The 20,004-nt window shown below is 39.7% G+C and overlaps 1 protein-coding gene across 1 annotated transcript; it reads left to right on the forward strand.

Moving 5' to 3' along the window:
* The first annotated feature begins 1,082 nt into the window (after positions 1-1,082).
* On the forward strand, positions 1,083-5,078 carry LOC132636529 (calcium-dependent protein kinase 32-like). Its single transcript, XM_060353448.1, has 8 exons — positions 1,083-2,122; positions 2,638-2,761; positions 2,837-2,980; positions 3,165-3,317; positions 3,426-3,541; positions 3,694-3,861; positions 4,247-4,477; positions 4,644-5,078. The coding sequence occupies exons 1-8, from the start codon at positions 1,610-1,612 to the stop codon at positions 4,797-4,799; spliced, it is 1,605 nt and encodes a 534-aa protein (XP_060209431.1). The 5' UTR covers positions 1,083-1,609; the 3' UTR covers positions 4,800-5,078.
* Positions 5,079-20,004: the final 14,926 nt, after the last annotated feature.

Raw genomic sequence — 20,004 nt, forward strand, 5'->3', positions numbered from 1 at the left:
TTAACTTCTACTCTGTTCTAGAAGTGGATGTATAGGACTTTTTGGACCTTCAAAATATAAAATATTTACCATGCGCATGTGTTAAATATTCTGATCAATTATAACATATTAAATCTCATTTTCAAGATGAATTAAATTTGAATTTCAACCCCTTGATTAGCACATATGTCTTTGGATTTTAACCATTGTAACAAGACTTTATTTGCTAAACTTTAAGTATCCTCAAGGGATATAAAACAAGGAGTATTTTGGTAAAACAACCAAACCAATTAAAAAATAATTTCTTTCTCCAAGAGCCAGCCAAAAATATTTACCATGCGCATGTGTTAAATATTCTGATCAATTATAACATATTAAATCTCATTTTCAAGATGAATTAAATTTGAATTTCAACCCCTTGATTAGCACATATATCTTTGGATTTTAACCATTGTAACAAGACTTTATTTGCTAAACTTTTAAGTATCCTCAAGGGATATAAAACAAGGAGTATTTTGGTAAAACAACCAAACCAATTAAAAAATAATTTCTTTCTCCAAGAGCCAGCCAAAAATATTTTCACCATATTTCTTAATATTCATTTGCTAGAAAGAGTGACATTTTCATAAGAGATAAAAGAGGAGTAAAAAAGATTGAACAACATTATCATTATTACTATGTGACATTGATTTGGACAATCTGTTCGGATGGTCGTTACATGTTGTCTAATAATGTATCATATTATATCACATTATTGTATTGTATTTTATTGTATTATTTTGATGAATACAAATATTTGGATAAATTATATCATTTTTCGTCATTACATAATGTCAAACATCAACAACTTAAAAAATAAACTTAAAAGAAAAGTTAAATACGGGTAAACCTACTCTAAAAAGGTAGATGAAGAATAAATAGGATTAATAGATAACAAATAAAGATAAAATAATAAAAAAAAGTATTCCATTTCAACAAAATAATAGTAATAAATAAGGTAACGACACAGCCAAACCAATTGATATTTTATAAAATGAGACTTTTCAACGTTACACAATATAATAAAATTTATATAACAATAAAAACGAAACATCATATTTAAGCTAACAACATTCCCAAACCGAGACCTGAGTTAGAAGTATAGGAGCTATAGTTGTATAGGAGGTTGCCAAGAAATGGAGTTTTGACCAATTCTCTCTCTTTTCACACGTTAAATTCCTCTTCTTCATCCCCAAAATCTTCCTTAAATTACCTCATCTCCATTTTCCAAATTCTCCAACTCCTTCTAAATTTTCACTTTTTTTTTTCAAACTTCTGCCTTTTTCCTTTTTGTTTCTTCTTGTGTCATTTTCTTGGGGAATTAAACTTCTCTCAGGTTTCTTTCTTTGTGTCTTTACCTGAAAGTTTGAAATTCGAACTTGGTATTATTGTGATCTCAGTTTTTCTTTGAGTTGGTATTGAAGTTGTTGAAAGATTTAAAGGGAACCCCATTTGCTGTTTTGGTATCTTTGTGTTACCTTTATCAAAATTTTGACTAGTCTTTCGTTGTAGCTTTGTTCTTATTGATTAGTTGGATAAAGCTAAGATTTTGAGCACTGAAATATTTGAAGAAAGGTTAGGTTTTTTAAAGATGGGAAATTGTTGTGCAGTACCAAATACTTCTGATGCTGATGAGCTGAAAAAGGAAAAAAATAAGCCAAATCCATTTTCCATTCATAATGGAGCTAGTCATTCCAAAGGAGATGGTGTAGACAAGTCATATGTGTTGGAAAATCCAACTGGTCATGATATTGAGATCACATATGAACTTGGACGTGAGCTTGGAAGAGGTGAATTTGGGGTTACATACTTATGTACAGAGAAAGAAACTGGTGAAGTGTATGCTTGTAAATCCATATCGAAAAAGAAGCTAAGGAGTAGAGTGGATATTGAGGATGTGAAGAGAGAGGTTGAGATAATGAAGCATTTGCCTGATCATTCTAATATTGTGACCTTAAAAGATACTTATGAGGATGCTATTGCTGTTCATTTAGTGATGGAATTGTGTGAGGGTGGTGAGCTCTTTGATCGCATTGTCGTGAGGGGCCATTATACGGAGAGGGATGCTGCTGTTGTCACTCGAACTATCGTTGAAGTCATTCAGGTGAAAATTCAATTTTCTTGGTTTCTTTATGATAAGCTAAATGTCTATCTTAAGGGTTTTGGTCAGTTGTCAACTTTCTGTTATTAACTGGTAGAGTTGGAGAACTTAGAAAGAGCTTAATGAATGACCAATACCTGCTTAGTCAATTTGGTTCTGTCAGAGTGAATTTTGCAAAATCAATCGATACATTATAAACCAGTGATGCAGGCTTGTAGCTACAATTGTTTGTTAAGAAAGTGAGATACCTAATGGACTTCACTTTCAAGTAGGCCTCTTTTAGGGTGTTTAGAGTGATCCCAAAACTTGTTACATCACCTCCTCTCGGTTTCTAGTTTCAAGCAGTTGTATCATATTACATGAAAAATATAGGAAGCTGCAATTAAATGTCTTGAAACTTAGAATAAAGAAGCGGTTAACTAGAGGACAAGATGCAGAGTTAATCATTGTTTTTTGAATTGTTGCTCCAAGTTATTATTTTTAGGGACATATTCATGATCCTCTTTGTTTTGTAACAGATGTGCCATAAGCATGGGGTCATGCATCGCGATCTCAAACCTGAAAATTTCTTGTTTTCAAACAAGAAGGAAACAGCAGCATTGAAGGCAATTGATTTTGGCCTCTCAGTATTCTTTAAGCCTGGTAAAACTCCTAATATTTGTGTGTTACTGATATGCGTAGTTGACCATTTTATTCACTGTTAGCCAATTGTGACAGGTGAGAGATTTAATGAGATTGTGGGAAGTCCATATTACATGGCTCCTGAAGTGTTGAAGCGAAACTATGGTCCAGAAGTAGATGTATGGAGTGCTGGAGTCATTCTTTACATCTTGCTATGTGGTGTCCCACCCTTTTGGGCAGGTTCGTTTAGTTACTCTTCAAGAGTTAGTTATTAATGGTGTACATTGCCAAATGTCTCGCATTTCTCTATGCTATATTACTGGCGGGGATGTTGTATCGTTTCCCTCTTCCTTTCCCCGTGGATATTTGATACTTGATGCTATTACCATCAATAATTTCCTTTGCTATCTCTTATCATTTGCAGAAACTGAACAAGGAGTTGCTCAAGCGATCATTCGATCCGTTGTGGATTTTAAAAGAGATCCCTGGCCAAAGGTCTCTGCCAATGCAAAAAACCTTGTGAAGAGGATGCTCAACCCTGATCCTAGCAAGAGGCTTACTGCTCAGCAAGTGCTAGGTAAACTATTCGCTGGACATTTTCTATACCGATTTAGAATTCATTATTCCCTTTCAAAGTATGTTGAAGTTGATTTACAACTCATAAGCGAATATATTCTCTTTGCAGATCATCCTTGGATACAAAATGCTAAAAAGGCACCAAATGTTTCTCTGGGAGAATCAGTGAAAGCAAGGCTTAAGCAATTTTCTATGATGAACAAACTGAAGAAAAGAGCTTTAAGGGTGTGATTTCTGATCCTTGCAATACAAGATCAATGTTTCTTCATTTTATTTTATTCACTTCAAATATTTCTCTGCAAGCGGTTGGCTGATTGGATTACGTAGCTTGAGAATTCTCTACATTTTATTTCTAAATTGCCTTATCTATCTCACAGGTTATTGCTGAGCATTTGCCTGTGGAGGAGGTGGCTGGAATAAATGAGGGATTCAAATTGATGGATATAGGCAACAGAGGGAAAATTGACATGAATGAGTTGAAAGTTGGATTACAGAAGCTTGGTCATCAAGTCCCTGATAGTGACGTGCAAATTCTTATGGATGCTGTAAGTGTTTGTTTTTCCTGAATCATTATCCTCTTTGACTCGAAATGATTGAACACGCTTAGCTAATCTACTCCTGGCAAAATTTGAGTTTACATACTTAATTCAATCTTGGTAGCTTCGGTGGAATCACCTTTCATCATACCTCCTTGTTTTGCATCTGGGCATCCATAGTAACAACAACACAATACCTAGTGTAATCCCACAAGTGGGGTCTGGGGAGGATAGGATGTACGCAGACCTTACCCCTACCTTTGTGTGGTCATCCATGGTATTAACTAAAAAAATTAATATTGTATAAGAATGGTAACCATAGGCATAGAAGTTTGTTTGTCATATCTTTTGTTTGGCCAAACCACAACAAACTAAACAGTGAATACTTCCACAGGGCGATGCTGATAAAGATGGATATCTGGATTATGGTGAGTTTGTGGCAATTTCAGTCCACCTTAGGAAGATGGGCAATGATGAGCACCTGAAGAAGGCATTTGAGATTTTTGATACGAACCAAACAGGGTATATAGAGATTGAAGAGTTAACGGAGGCATTATCCGACGAGATTGAAACCAACAGTGAAGAAGTTATTAATGCAATTATGCAAGACGTGGACACAGACAAGGTCAGTTGGTATCATCTTTACTTATCTGATTTCCAAAGCATTTGTGCTTCTATATATGTGGGTTTTGGAGGATACCCCGCTTAGTTTTTTAAGGACTTGGAGTTGGGGAAAAGAAATGGAATCATAATGCATTGTGTTTATGTGCTCGCATTCTATTCTTTTGCAGGATGGACGCATCAGTTTTGATGAGTTTGCTGCAATGATGAAGGCTGGTACAGATTGGAGAAAGGCATCACGACAGTATTCACGAGAACGATATAATAGTCTTAGCTTGAAATTGATGACAGATGGATCCTTAAGAGGGAACAGCGAGAGTAGATAGCTTGAGTCAGTAAAATCCTTGGCCAAAACATGAAATTTTAAACATAAAAGCTCATCTTTTGAGCTTTCCAACATTCTTTTTATATACTGTTCAGTGGTTGTTCCTTTTAAGTTTTCTTTTCTTCTTCCTTAGCTTCTTTTGTTTGTTTGGAGGGTTAAAGAAATGTGTATGAAGTATAGGAAGGTGATTATTTTATGGTTGTATATAGGCTGTCATGTGCACTTCAACTATTCAGTTATGAAGAATCAATATGTTAGATAAAGCATTTTAAGTTCAAAATTCCTAGTGTTTCATGTCTTCCCCTGTTATTTTTAGAATTCAAATAAAAAATAACATGTGTATGGTTGGTTGGTACAAATGTCATTGACACCAGCATACTTTTTTTTTTTTTTTTGAATTCGTTTCTGAAAAGCCCAACAGAGTAACTATACAAGAGCTCCAACAAGCACTAAACAAATTTCATGTAGTTTCGATCTTGCAGCAATAAACAAGCAATTTAAAACAAATTCCCCTAACAGAGTAATTATACATGAACTACGACGTAAATCATGCAGAAACTTTTCTTCAAAATCATATTATCACTTTCAGCTATAGCTTCTCCTGTGAAAGTTGATGAAAACCAAGAGCAACAGTCAACATCACATGCACTAACTTAATTTAGATACTTATAAATGAGCACCCCGAATAATCATAACCAATAACGAAATTAAGTCACAGACTAGCAGTAGAAAGAGATGTATATATTATTGTTTGAAAGAAAGAATCTGAAAAAAGTTGTGTTACTCATAATTAAGCATATTAATATATTGAAGTCATTCTCAATAAGAGCTAGCATCAGATTACAAATATTCTCAGCTTAGAGCTACAAGCTGCGAATGATAGTATATAATTACATGAGTTAGCTAGCTAGTTTCAATCTTATGATGAGAAACTCCATATAAATGAGAAGCAATAATCTTGAGAGAAAGTAAGGCGTTGATCCAACAGTGGTGTTGCTTCAGGAACTGATAGTGCCTTGTGATATGAAACTATATCATTCTGATAAACTTCTCCAGCACTCGATTCATCTCCTTGTTTAGTCAACTGATCATCAATCTATCATTAGAATTTTGTATCAAGTAAAAATGACACAGAATTTTGCCCATTTAAGGACGCATTTTAATAAACTTTCGCGAGGGACATAGTTCTAGTGAGCAGTAAGTCAGCATTTAAACATGAGCTTCTTTTACACCGAGACAGAGGAGACCCATAATCAGAAATAATTTACTCCCTCCATTCACTTGTCCTCTATGCTAAAAATAAATATCCAGTTCTTACTTGTCTAGTTTGGAAATCAAATACATACCTATTTTACCTTTACTATTAATTATTAGGTTAGAAACTTTAATGCACTGTTAGTGACTGCACAACTCAAATTGTCCTAGTCCCTCCGTCCCAATTAGAATTTCTTTACATTAGATTGTAATGAAAAACACGATCCAAAAAACCCAAAAGATAATATTAAATTTTTTAAAAACCATCATCCTCAGGAGTCCTGTAGAGCTGATGGAATACGAGCTATTTTAAGTAATACGTTCCCTCCACAGGGTGATTAGATTCCTCTGTGATTAGATTTTGGTCCCTCAAATATAACCTTGAGCATATTTAATTTATGGGAGTAGGTTCATTTTGATCCCTCAAATATAACACTGAGCATATTTAATTCCTTGACTATGCTAAAGTGAGGTACTTTTGGTCTCCCTAACAAAACCTGTTTAAAAAGTAATGGTGCTAAACCCATATGACACTCACGTGACTTGTAAGAGGCTAAACCCATCGGACCTGATGGGAGAAGAAACTCGAAACTAAGGTCATTAGACTTGGGCTGAAAGAGGGCATTGTTACTAAAAAAGGATTCGAATGAAGGCTGTGGTGGGATAGTCAAAGCTGGAACGCTTGTTTTGCTCATTTTCACTCTTCTTCTTGTTTGTTCGATGGTAATTTCTTTGTCTTACTTAAGAGAAAAGAAGACGGACTCGCACTTATATATCATTTAGAGTTGCTTTATTGTGCTTTTGTGTGGAAGTTTATTCATACCTGCTGACTATATGTTTCCTCAATGAAAGCATTAATTACAAGATTATTTTTTAGTTGTTTCTAGTTATATAGGTGTATATTCATGTGTGCTGCTAGATATTACCATTTAAGAGTTGATTACCAACCATATGATCCAAATATTATGAGCAGCTTTGCCTGTATCTTATATGAGTGGCATATTAGAGAAATGCCATTACTCTGCTTTGCATTCTGTCCAATAGATTTAGCCTCTCACAAGTCACGTGAGTGTCACATGTGTTATATCCCGTAATTTTATACGTCGAGTTATTCGCAAGAGAATCGACTCAAGTTAAAGACGGGATCATTTTCGGGCACGAAACAGAAATTTTTAATTTCCGGTCTCTATTAGAAAATGAATTTCTTATGAATTTTACTTAGTGTAAAAATATTAATGGAAAGTTGGGATTAATTTGCCATGATTAGATTATTAAGTGGGGGTTAAAAATTTAATTTTTCACTAAACAAATCATTAGTGCACTAAGTGGGCCCCACCAAGACATGTGGCCAAATTTAATTGGTTCAAGCCTTGAGTGGGACACTTGTCACTCTTAAGGGCTGCCTATATAAGGAAAAAAAATCTGATGAGCAAGAGCTCATTTTCCACCTTCAACATTACAAGAAAACCTAGCTAGAGAGAGAGAGAGCATAAGCCATGGCATTTGGCCATGGCTAGCAAAATTGGAGCTCAAATTCCTTGATCAAAAAGATCAGATTTTCAAAGTATTCCAACCAGTTAGGAAGGCTATAATAACGTGGATTAGTCATTTGGAGCAACAAGAACAAGTATTAGTTCATTTCACAACTTCTAGCCAAATTAAGAAGCCAACTTGTTAAGGTAAGATTTCGTTTTTTTTTTCGTTATAAGATTGGAGTTAATGATGTTGTAATGGATCTATTAAGTTGTATTATGTGAAGTTGGAAGTAAGAAAATTGTTTGATTAAAGTTGGCATTAAAAGTGGGCAGATTTGGAGTTGTTTTAATTGGGTTGAGTTTGATTAGTGTTGTCACTATTATGGTATGATATTTGTAGATAATTGTTTATGTTGAAGGGCTGAAAATATGGTTATTGACGTGTATAGGGGCTGTTGTCAATGGTAAAAATTATACTTGATTCCATGTGTTTGTGATTTTGTGGAATAAAGGTCGAAAATTGTAATTCGATGTTGTAGTGTTGATGGACTGTTTTGGGTTTCCTATTGAAACAAAATTGAAGTAATTCTTGTACATGGATGGTTGTTGTTATTAATGTTATGGATTATGTGTAAAAGGTGAAAGGAAAGTTTAAATCATGTTAGAACTTATTGTGAAATTAGAGCAGTTTCCTTGCATATAATAGTTGATGTTGTTGTTGTTGTGGGCTGTTTTGATAAGGTTTTTGGTGGAAAATCTCATGTGATTATATGGCTATTTGAGGTTGTCATTGTTATGGTTAAATTGTAGTTAGGGGCTGTTCTTGAGGAATTGGAGAACTAAGGATAGTTAAGATTGTATTGTGACGTTATAATGGATGGGGCTGTTTTAGAACTTGTTGTAATGTTACGATAGTTTTCTTGCATATAGAGGTTGATGTTGTTGCTGATGTGAATCATCAAACTTGGAGGACAGAAGCGTATAAAATATCGTATGCGAAGTGTGTGCGATCTGCTTGGTATATTCTTAGATGTTCATGAGATTATCGGTCATTGTTATGTGGTAACTAAGGGCTGTTTTGGGGCTGTTTTGTAATGAATTTCGTGGCTGTTTTGTGATGAATTTTGGGGCTGTTTTGTAATGAATTTCGTGGCTGTTTTGTGATGAATTTTGGGGCTGTTTTGGGGCTGCTTGTTATAAATTTCGTGGCTGTTTTGTGGTGACATTTTGGGGGCTGTTTGTTGTAATTTTCGTGGCTGCTCTTGTTGAGTCGAAATGCAGGGATTATAGTTATGATTATGTACAATATATGTAGTATAGTTGCTGGAGTATGGGCTGTTCTTGATGGCTGGTCTAACATTGTTAAAGGGGATGGATAAACATAAGGAATTAGTGTATTAATCACTTTGTTGTTGTGGTTGTTGTACTCCATGGATGTAAAGAGAAAGAATGATAGCAATGGTGTATGTAGTGCATATGGGGCTGATTTTGTTATGCCCTTGAGTTGTGTCTTGTTATTGATGTTGTTGACCTCGTATGTGAGTTGTGGATGTGTGAAAGTAGTGGAAGTGCTGCCCACTTGTTTTTATACAAGAACGACTTATCGTTTACTAGCAACCACCAATTTGACGGACATGCTACCATTGTTATAGGTTGAAGTGCCAATCGAGACGAGTTTAAATTATTGAATTGGTATAGACGACAAACGGTATGTAAAGCAACCTCCTTTCTTTTTGGCATGTCTTAGTTTTCATAGGCTAAATTAGAGCCTTAAGGAAAATTCTAAATCCGAAATCCGAGCATGTTATGATCCGTATATGTTCTTTGGCACTCTTATGTATGATTTGATGAAATATGAACCCTTATGTCTTTGAAATAATCGTTTTCCGAATTTTGCATAAAAAGGGTTCACTTTAAAGAAGTTCATAATTTTTGGAATGCCATATCTTTCACAAACATGCTCGGATTACTCTAATATTTTTGTAGAAGTCTATATGACATATGATATGTATGTTTTCCATAGGCGGGCCCGACTCGGGTAAATACCCACCCGTGGGTCCCGCGACTTTCCTTTATGAAATCCGGAGAATCTTTGAAAGAATTTAGTATGACTATTATTTCGATTTTCAAATATGATCATTTTGCTTATGTTTGAATTTATGATAATGATTTTATGCATATGACTACTCACGACTCCATTCGTGCATTCTGTTATTCCTTTCGCCGAGTCCCGGGCCGGTTCTGTTATCGTGCGCACTTTGATATACTCCGGAGTTATGCTGTGTTTATGGTTCACCGAGCTACTCGCAAAAGAGGGTCGGGTTCCACATATATTTGGTGTTATGCTGTGTATGGCGTTATGTTGTGATGTGATATGTGACAGGGATACGGAGATTTGAAACTTTCTGGTGTTATGCTGTGTTATGGCGCCATCGACGGGCGGGCGACCATATTCTTCTGTACCCTACGCATGACTTATGTTTTAAAATAAACATTTTGATATGTTGAATTTATACTTATGTTCTGTACTACTATTTCGTTTATGCCTCAGATTTGTTTCTGTATTTTCTGCTTTGCATACTCAGTACATATTTCGTACTGACCCCCTTTCTTCGGGGGGCTGCGTTTCATGCCCGCAGGTACAGACGCACAGTTTGGTGATCCATCAGTTTAGGACACCCTCTTCTGCTGTTTGGAGTGCTCCTCTTATTCCGGAGCCTACATTTTGGTATATATACTTGTTTGATGCATATGTATATATTTGTTCAGGGGTACGGCGGGGCCCTGTTCCGCCATATGATCCGTTTGGTCTGTTTAGAGGCCTGTAGACGTATTTGTGGGTGTGTGTGCCTACTTCTGTACAGATGTGTTTGTATGACCCTGTTCGTTATGGCAGCCTTGTCGGCGTACACTTTGTATATGTTTTGGGCCGTTGCGCCATCTGTTAGCCTTGTCGGCTTTTGATACTTTTGATAGCCTTGTCGGCTTTTGATACATTTGATAACCTTGCCGGCTTTTTGATATAAGTATATGTATATGTTTGCGTCGAAATGTGTCTGATACAGTTCGACATAGTTTGAGACGGCATATAGTGTTTATGGCCGTATATGCTATCTGTATGTGATTCAATTTGGATAAGTGTATTACGATTTGATATGTTTGTCTGTCTGGGTGCCCAAGTAGGGCACTAGTCACGGCTTACGGGGTTGGGTCGTGACAACATGGGTTTAACACAATTATTTTTTAAACTGGTTTTGTTAGGGAGACCAAATGTGCTCCACTTTAGCATAGTTAAGGGATTAAATATGCTCAGAGTTATAGTTGAGGGATCAAAATGAACCAACTCCCATAATTAAGGAATTAAATATGATCAAGGTTATATTTGAGGGACCAAAATGAACCTACACCCATAGATAATGGATAATTTTTGCCCATAACACAAAATATCGCTATAAGGTTAGCACCTCTGTAGAGCCTCCGTTAATACAAGTCTCTTTGATAAACAAAGTTATATGGAGATCATTTATCATTCTACTATCTCAACTTATGAGAAACATGACTTCGACTCTATACTTGGGTCCAGTTTCTATATAACACTACATGATTTCAAGTTTTCTTCATGCATAAGAGTACTAAGTCAGTAAAATTCTCATCGTAGATTATTTCAAATTTCCCAATTGGCTAACACAAAACTTTATTGAGATTGTATACGGTAAAAATCGGATTTATGCTAGACCGGTGAGACCGGGAATTGAGGGAAGAAAGAAACAAGCACGAGCATGAAGACTTTCTTTCGGACCGGAGGTATTCACAAGAAGTGGTTGATCAGAAGAAAGCGGAGGAAATCGTTTGGTCCGGTTTCTCCATGGCCGAGTTGATCGTGGCTATTAGTCCGATTTCTCCATGGTCGAGTTGCTCGTGGCCGTTAGTCCGGGTGATCAGTTACAAAATTGCCACGCGTCAACATTGTACTGCCAATCGTACGGGTGTCAGACCGTACGGCCCAACCTTAGGTTTTCTTTATTCTAAAGGGGCTTTATGTTGTATGCAGGCCCATAAGGCAAAACTATAAATAAGAGACATTTCCCTACTTTTAAGGGTTAGCTTTTTCAAGATCAAGAACATTGTAATAGAAATTATATATTGAAGCTCTCTCTCCTTTGGTCCGGATCAGTGACATTTTAAGCTTATTCTGCCAATATTGTTGGCTTAATCATAAACATTTGTATCTTGATTCGAATCACTAACGCATATGTTCACATACATATGCTATAACACGCAAATCTATAATTATTTCCTATAAACCCAAAATAGATTAAAGTTCATCCACATATCCTATACCTCACTTACAAATTCAATTGGTTACCTAAATTCGGGGTAAACAGTTTGGCGTCCACCGTGGGTTTAGGATAATAGTGGTCTTTGATCTTGGTTTCTCTCTTACCCATTAAGATTGAAAAAATCTTTTGTTCGTCTCTGTGAAAACGGACCAAATGGCAAGCAGTGGACAATCTGGTCACGTCAACAACAACGAGATGGTGGCCGAAAATGAGAACAGTGGGCTACGGGGCTTACTAGCAGAACCCATTGACCCAAACTCCGTTGATTCGAGGGAGGGCCTCAACCGATAGAACATCGTGAACCAGGAGAATGCCACCCCGCTTGCCACTGATCCCTTAAATACTCACAATTCAATTACTTTGTCCCGGGCACAAGGCTGGAAAGTGCCGGATACCCCGGATGATATTAAATTACGTTTAATTTTTGAAATGTTACAGCAATAGAGGGCAGCTATTGCCGAACAAGGAGTCGCAATAGCCCAGTTGCAAAGCCAAAATGATGAAACGGCCTCGGAGAGGACGAAAGGTGTTGCCGAACCCAGAAGGGACGAAACACGGATGGTCGAGAGTAATGGGTCCGGAGCTGGTTCATCCACCGAAGTTCTGAGAATGCTCGAAACATTGGCGAAGCGGGTAGACTCGATTGAGAAGAGGGTGGAAACATATAACTCTCGGGTGGACCAGATCCCGGGGGCTCCTCCTATTCTGAAAGGATCGGATTCGAAGAGGTACATTTAGAGGCCTTTTCCTCCGAGTGCGGCTCCGAAATTGATCCCGAAGAGGTTCAAAATGCCGGATATCCAGAAATATGACGGCACAACGGACCCTCAGGAATACGTGACTTCATACACCTGTGCCATAAAAGGCAATGATATTGAAGAGGATGAAATTGAATCCGTGTTGTTGAAAAAGTTTGGGGAAACTTTGTCGAAGGGAGCATTGACTTGGTACGACCATCTGCCCGAACATTCAATCACTTCTTTCGAAATGCTCGCGGATATGTTCATAAAGCTCATGCCGGTGCCAAAAAGGTGCAGGCTCATAAGGTGGATATTTTTCGTATAACCCAAAGGGATGATGAGTTATTGCGTGAATTTGTCAACCGGTTCCAAAGGGAACGGATGGAGCTCCCTCCGGTTCCGGAGGAATGGGCTGCACAAGCTTTTGCCAAAGGACTCAATCCTCGGAGCTCGACGGCCTCGTTCAAACTAAAGGAAAACTTGCTGGAATACGAGGTTGTGACCTGGGCGGATGCCCATAACAAATACGAATCAAAGATTCGAGTTAAGGTTGACCAACTCGAACTTCCACCGGGGCCCATGAATATCAACAAAAGCTCTGAGACATCGCAAAAAAAGTACGAGCCGGAGTCCAGACCATCGAGGGAAAGGTATTAGCCATACTCTCATTCGGAAAATCCAAGCTTCAGGTCAGAAAAATCAAGGGTTGGCCGGAGTCAATTCTCCGGTCGGGGTGATAAACGGACCGAGCGCCCGTCGAACAGTCGAGGTCTCTCATTTAGGAGCGATGCCGGAAACTCGGCCAGCAACAAAGACTTGCCGAAGATATCAGAGTACAACTTCAATGTCAACACTTCGGACCTCGTCTCGGCTATTGGCCGTATCGCAGAAGCGAGATGGCCAAGACCACTCGGACCTGGGTTAACGGGACTCGAGCGTGATGTGTGAATATCATGGAACCCATGGGCACAGAACTGAGGACTCTCGCCAACTAAGAGAGGAGGTGGCTCGGTTACTGAAGGATGGCCACCTTCGAGAATTCCTGAGTGAACGAGCTAGAAGCCACTATAAAGAAAGGGAATCTTAGAAATGGGCCGAACCAGTGGAACCTCAGCATATAATCAACATGATAATCGGGGGGTATTGATGCTCCTCAAGGGCCGGTGATGAAATGGACTAAGGTTCCATTGTACGTGAGAAGCGCAGCCGGGACTATGTACTCGAGGGTTCCATCTCTTTCAGCAACGAGGATGCAGAAGGCATCATTCAACCGCACAATGATGCGTTGGTAATTTCTATTCTTATTTTTAAATCGCAAGTTGAACGTATTTTGATTGACCCAGGTAGCTCGGCCAACATCATCCGGTGGAGAGTGGTTGAACAGCTAAGGATACTCGACCAGATCGTACCGGTAGCCCGAGTGCTCAGCGGGTTCAATATGGCGAGTGAAACCACAAAGGGGGAAATTTCTTTGCCGGTCAACATTGACGGCACTATTCAGCAAACGGTGTTCTATGTAATCGAAGGAGATATGAAGTATAATGCATTGCTGGGTAGACCATGGATACATAACATGAAGGTCGTGCCATCGACATTACATCAGCTGCTGAAATTTCTGACCCCGGAGGGGATAAAAACCATCCGAGGTGAACAAACCGCTGCAAGAGAGATGTTCACGGTCGAAGAAGCGTCACCCCTTCCCAAAAAACCGGATAAAAAAGAAGATGAGTCAACCGGGGACAAGGACTCTAAATAGCAACTAAAGTACACAGGTTTGACAATAGAGTAGAAGGGGTTGGACCCGGGGCATGAAGAGGATGATTTCTGTGTACCCAGATCATTCGTCTTGCCGGATGACTCGGATGCAACCAAGTCTACAGTAGAGGAGTTGGAGCAAGTCATCTTGTTTGAATATCTATTGGATAGAAAGGTATACCTGGGCACGGGGTTAACCTCGGAGCTCAGGAACAAGTTAATTGAATTTCTTCAAGCTAATGCCGATTGTTTCGCATGGTCCCATATAGATATGACAGGTGTGCCATCAGAAGTAACTACTCACAAGCTCAGCCTCGACGGGAGATTTCCCCCGGTGAAGCAAAAGCGGAGGCCTATGGCAGAACCGAAGCACGCCTTCGTAAAGGATGAGGTAACAAAGCTTTTGAAAATAGGCTCTATTCGGGAGGTAAAATACTCGGATTGGCTGGCTAACGTAGCGGTAGTGCCGAAAAAGGTAATAAATTTAGAATGTGCGTTGATTATAAGGATTTAAACAAAGCATGCCTGAAGAATTCATTTCTGATGCCTCACATCGATAGAATGATTGATGCGACGGCCGGGCATGAGATGTTGAGTTTTCTCGACGCCTACTCCGGGTATAACCAAATCCGGATGCACTCGGAGGATCAAGAAAAAACATCTTTTATTACCCGGTACGGGACTTACTGTTACAATGTCATACCCTTCGGATTAAAAAATGCCGGTGCAACTTACCAACGCCTAGTTAATGGGATGTTCGAAAAACAGATAGGAAAACCAGTGGAAGTTTATATTGATGACATGGTTGTCAAGTCCCTGGAAACAGAGGACCATTTAAAAGATTTGCAAGAAACCTTCGATGTGCTCCGAAAATACAACATGAAGCTTAGCCCGGAGAAATGTGCCTTCGGTGTCCGGTCGGGCAAATTCTTGGGTTTCATGGTGTACAACCGAGGGATCGAAATTAACCCGGACAAGATCAAAACAATCGAGGATATTAAGGTGGTAAATAACGTCAAAGGAGTGCAAAGACTCACCGGAAGGATAGCAGCGCTGAGTCGGTTCATATCGAGGTCTTTAGATAAAAGCCACCGTTTCTTCTCCTTATTAAGGAAGAAGAATGACTTTGTTTGGATACTGGAATGCCAAAAACCATTGCAAGAGTTGAAGGGGTACTTTTCCAGCCCACCTCTACTGCACACACCAAAAGTGGACGAACAGTTGTTTCTCTATCTTGCCGTATCCGAGGTAGCAGTAAGTGGTGTTTTGGTCCGAGAATAATCAGGTACGTAATTTCCTATATATTATGTGAGCAGAACTTTAGGGGATGCAGAGACCCGTTATCCCCACCTTGAGAAGTTAGCATTGGCATTGGTAAGTGTTTCTAGAAAACTCAAACACTACTTCCAATGCCATCCGATATGTGTAGTGACTACTTACCCTCTAAAGAACATCATGCATAAACCAGAATTATCGGGTAGACTAACTAAATGGGCCGTACAGATTAGCGGATATGATATCGAATACAAGCCTCGGACGACCATCAAGTCCCAGATCTTGGCCGATTTTGTGGCAGACTTCACCCCGGCTATGGTCCCCGAGGTTGAGAAAGGACTTCTGCTAACCTCAGGAAAAGCTTCGAGTATTTGGTCGTTACACACGGATGGGGCCTCAAACCTCAAAGGTTCCGGGCTAGGAATCGTCCTTAGAACTCCCGCCAGGGATGCCGTTCAACAATCCATCAGAACTGTTAAATTTACTAACAATGAAGCCGAGTATGAGGCTATGATTGTAGGTTTAGAATTAGCTCGGAGTGTTATGTCCCGTGTTTTCGTATAATTGGAAATCGAGAAATAATTGCGATTTGTGTGTTAAAAAGGAAATGATTTGATTTTCGTGAATATGACTATGTGGGTTATGGAATTTTTAATGTTAAGACCTCGGGGAAGGCCGAGGATAAATTTGGAATTTCGGAAATTACAAAACGAGGCGTTTCATGAATTGGGCCAAGAAAATGTAACATAAAAAGAGGCCCAATAAATTGAAGGGTGGCCGGCCTTGGGTAGGCCCAAACCCATTATGTGGAGGTCATGTACATAGCACATGACCCTTAAGAGGATATATATCAATATGTACTTGGTAATTTTCAAGCAAATAAATCAAAACTCAAGAACACAAAAAAGGGGGGTTCGGCCGAGAATAGAAAGAGGAGAGAAAAAAATTATCCAAGCCTTGTTTGTGATCCAAAGATCCTAATCTCTACATAATTGTGAAGTACTCAAGGCCCTCTTCAACGAGGTATAATTAGTTTGGCGCAAGAACAACGTTTACGACAAGTCGGGTTTTCAAGAAAAGGTAAGAATTTTGCCCCTTTAATGTTATAGAATTGATGTGAATATGTTAAGGATTGAGACTAGACGAGAATCCCGTAACTTGGATGTAAATAGAAAGCCGTGGGTGTGTGTGTGTAGTGTGTATTGGCCGTGAGCCATAGGGAGGAGGAAATGGTGTTAATTGATCTTGTTTAAGTTGGTATAATGCGTTGTTGTGACCCTTACGTCGTAAATGATTAATTGATGAATGAAATTGGCGTTGGAAAATGGTTTTGGATATTATCGGAAAGCGTATACCTTCGGTATCATTATGTATATCATTGTATATTTAAGGTGCTAGAGACTTTAGATATGAATTTATAATGATGTTAATGAATTCGGAATGAAACGACGTGAGTTAGAATGTTCGTCGTGGATTTTTGATGTTTTAAAGAATTCTGGAAAATAATGGATTTTGGTGTAATTTCGTGTATGGCTTGGATTTTAGTTAGGATGTGATTGTATAAGTTTGAATGTGGAAATGAATACAATTTTGTAGATTTAGAATTGGAGTTTTGAAAGTTTGAATGAAAGTTGCCAACTTAGATAACAAAGTAGAACTTTGAAGCTAGAATGGTTTGATTGTTGTTTGTGTTGTTTGTTGACGTGTGGGCTGTTGTGGTTGATGTATTTTGAGCCGAGCTAAGCCTCGGGGATGTTAGATTTATAGGGGAAATGCTGCCGAAATTTCGGTAGGCAAAAATTGAAGTTAAAGGCATTTTTAAGCCTAAGAATCTCAATTGGTAACCTTGACCATTTGCAGATTTTTGACGAAACGAGACTGGACTTTTGGAAGAGCATACGACGTCTGTAAGGTATGTAAAGCTTCCCACTCCTTCATTTGGCATATCTTAGTGTGTTAGACGAATATGAGAACTTCCGGAGCATTTCTGCTCCTCGAAACCCGATCCACAGAAAAGTTACTATTCATTCAATTCGATTGAAGCCTAAGGGCTCTATTTTGGCTAGAATGCCACCAATCGTCCGAAACCTATCGAAATGTGATCGGGTCACCTGGTAATGATTATGTATGACCTTTTGGCCTGTTAATGTTCGTGAATTATGTTCGCCACCTCAATTTGACTCGAGGTGGGCCCGCTAACCCCGAGACGCCCTATTTGTCCTATCGGGCTCTCCTTTGGAATAAGATTTGATATGAACCCTGTGATTTTGAAACGTTCTGCTATGGGCTATGTTTTGAATATTATGATATGCTAAGTTACGTTTTGAGCCATACGTAATATTTTGGAAACGTTTTGTGAAATGAAACTTTGTATCGACTAAGTATTCGATTATTTTGTACTATGAAATGACTTATGAGACTACTAAGTTTTGAAAGGCTATTTTGAAATATGGATTGCATTTGTTTGCTCACGACTCCGCTCGTGCCTTATGATGACTTCGTTCACCGGTTCCCGGGCCGGTTATGATTCGTGCGCCTTATAATAATTCGGCCGTATGCTGTGTTACGGTTCCCGAGGCTTCGCCATAGGGCCGGGTTCCGTTTGGAGTTATGCTGTGATATGGCTCGTGATGCGATACGCTCACCTATGATTATGCTTGTGTTCGGGGATGTACAGAGATTTGAAACCTTCTGGTGTTATGCTGTGTGTGGCGCCAGCGTCGGAGTGGCGACCACGTTCCTAAGCGTTTGCATGATTTCATTTGCATTATGTATACGTATATGATTTCGATATAGATTTTGACCTACCCATTTGTACTCCACTTTGACATTTGATTTGCTATCGGTTTTGATCCATATTTCTGTACTCCGTGCTTTACATACTCAGTACATATTTCGTACTGACCCCCTTTCTTCGGGGGCTGCGTTTTATGCCAGCAGGTGCAGATATCGGTGATTCTCCGCAGTAGGCTTCACTTCTTGCTATTCCGGAGTACTCCTATTTGATCCGGAGTCCACTTTTGGTACAGACTCTTTTTGCTTTGTATATATTCGGTATGTTTGACTATTTGGGTACGGCGGGGCCCTGTCTCGCCATATGTCTTTGTTTTGAGTTTGTAGAGGCCTGTAGTCATATATGTGGGGCGAGGGTCCTATGTATGGTTGTCTGATTTTGTTTTCTGGTCTTAAAGCGGTCCGCTCGTTATGATGGCCCCAAATGGCCCTTATGCTTATGTTTGCACTTTTGGCCGGCGATGTCTACTCCGCCGCTTCGTTTGTATTTGATATGATATTTTGATTTGGCACGACCGCTTAAGACATATTTTGATACAAATTATGTTCGATATGATTTCCAAAAATTATGAAATAAGTTTGGATTTGCAAATGAATGTGCGATTCGGTCTGGGTACCCAGGTAGGGTGCCAGTCGCGGCCCACGGGGCTGGGTCATGACAAAAGTGGTATCAGAGCGGTTTGTCCTCGGAATGTCTACAGGCCGTGTCTCGTAGAGTCTTGTTTATCGATGTGTTGTGCACCACATCCATAAACGGGAAGCTACAGGGCATTTAGGGAGTTACTTTCTTTGGAATCTTAGATCGTGCGATAGAGCTGTGCTATTAGGATGATTTTGATCTGACTCGCCTTTGTGTTTGCAGTGATGCCTCCGAAGAAGGCAACGGCGGCCCAGAAGGGCAAGGCGAGGATTGGAGAGACTAGTCAGGCACAGCGAGCTACCCAGGCTCGTGTTTATGATTTGCCTGAGGATGTGCCTCATTCTGAGGGGTCTGCTACACCCCCACTAGTACAGCCTGGAGTAGGACCTTCAGCAGCTCCAGAGGTCCGTGTACCCACACCTGAGACTCCAGCTCCTCAGCCAGGGGCAGAGGATAGGACCCTGAGGGAGGCTGTACAGCTGTTGACTACACTGGTAGCAGGACAGGCTCGCAGGCGCGGGCGGAGGGATGATGATGACGATGACAGGCGGGACAGCCTGAGAGTTCGGGAGTTTCTGTTATGTGGCCCTCCAGAGTTCTTTGGGTCTAAGCCCGATGAGGACCCCCATGACTTTATTCGGGGGATGCGACGCTCACTGGACTTGGTCAGGGCTTTAGAGACCGAGTCGGTTGAGCTGGCTTCGCACAGGCTTCGAGATGTGGCTACCCACTGGTACGAGACTTGGGAGCTGTCTAGGGGAGAGGGTGCCCCTCCAGCCACTTGGGATCAGTTTGTGACAGCATTCACCCGCCACTTTTTTCCCTCAGAGTTACGGCGGGCGCGGGCTGATCGATTCTTACGTCTGCAGCAGAGGGGTCGGAGTGTTCGCGAGTATAACCTTGAGTTTGATTCTCTGGCCCGATATGCACCGGC

Source organism: Lycium barbarum, chromosome 1 (assembly GCF_019175385.1).
Source record: "Lycium barbarum isolate Lr01 chromosome 1, ASM1917538v2, whole genome shotgun sequence".
NCBI classification, from domain to species: domain Eukaryota; kingdom Viridiplantae; phylum Streptophyta; class Magnoliopsida; order Solanales; family Solanaceae; genus Lycium; species Lycium barbarum.

What these genes read in the sequence shown, in the direction of transcription:
- LOC132636529 (XM_060353448.1), top strand. Translation starts at nt 1,610, where the DNA reads ATGGGAAATTGTTGTGCAGTACCAAATACTTCTGATGCTGATGAGCTG. An exon ending in CTCAGTATTCTTTAAGCCTG is followed by an intron (nt 2,762 to 2,836) that starts GTAAAACTCCTA and finishes CAATTGTGACAG; the next exon opens with GTGAGAGATTTAATGAGATT. An exon ending in TACTGCTCAGCAAGTGCTAG is followed by an intron (nt 3,318 to 3,425) that starts GTAAACTATTCG and finishes TTCTCTTTGCAG; the next exon opens with ATCATCCTTGGATACAAAAT.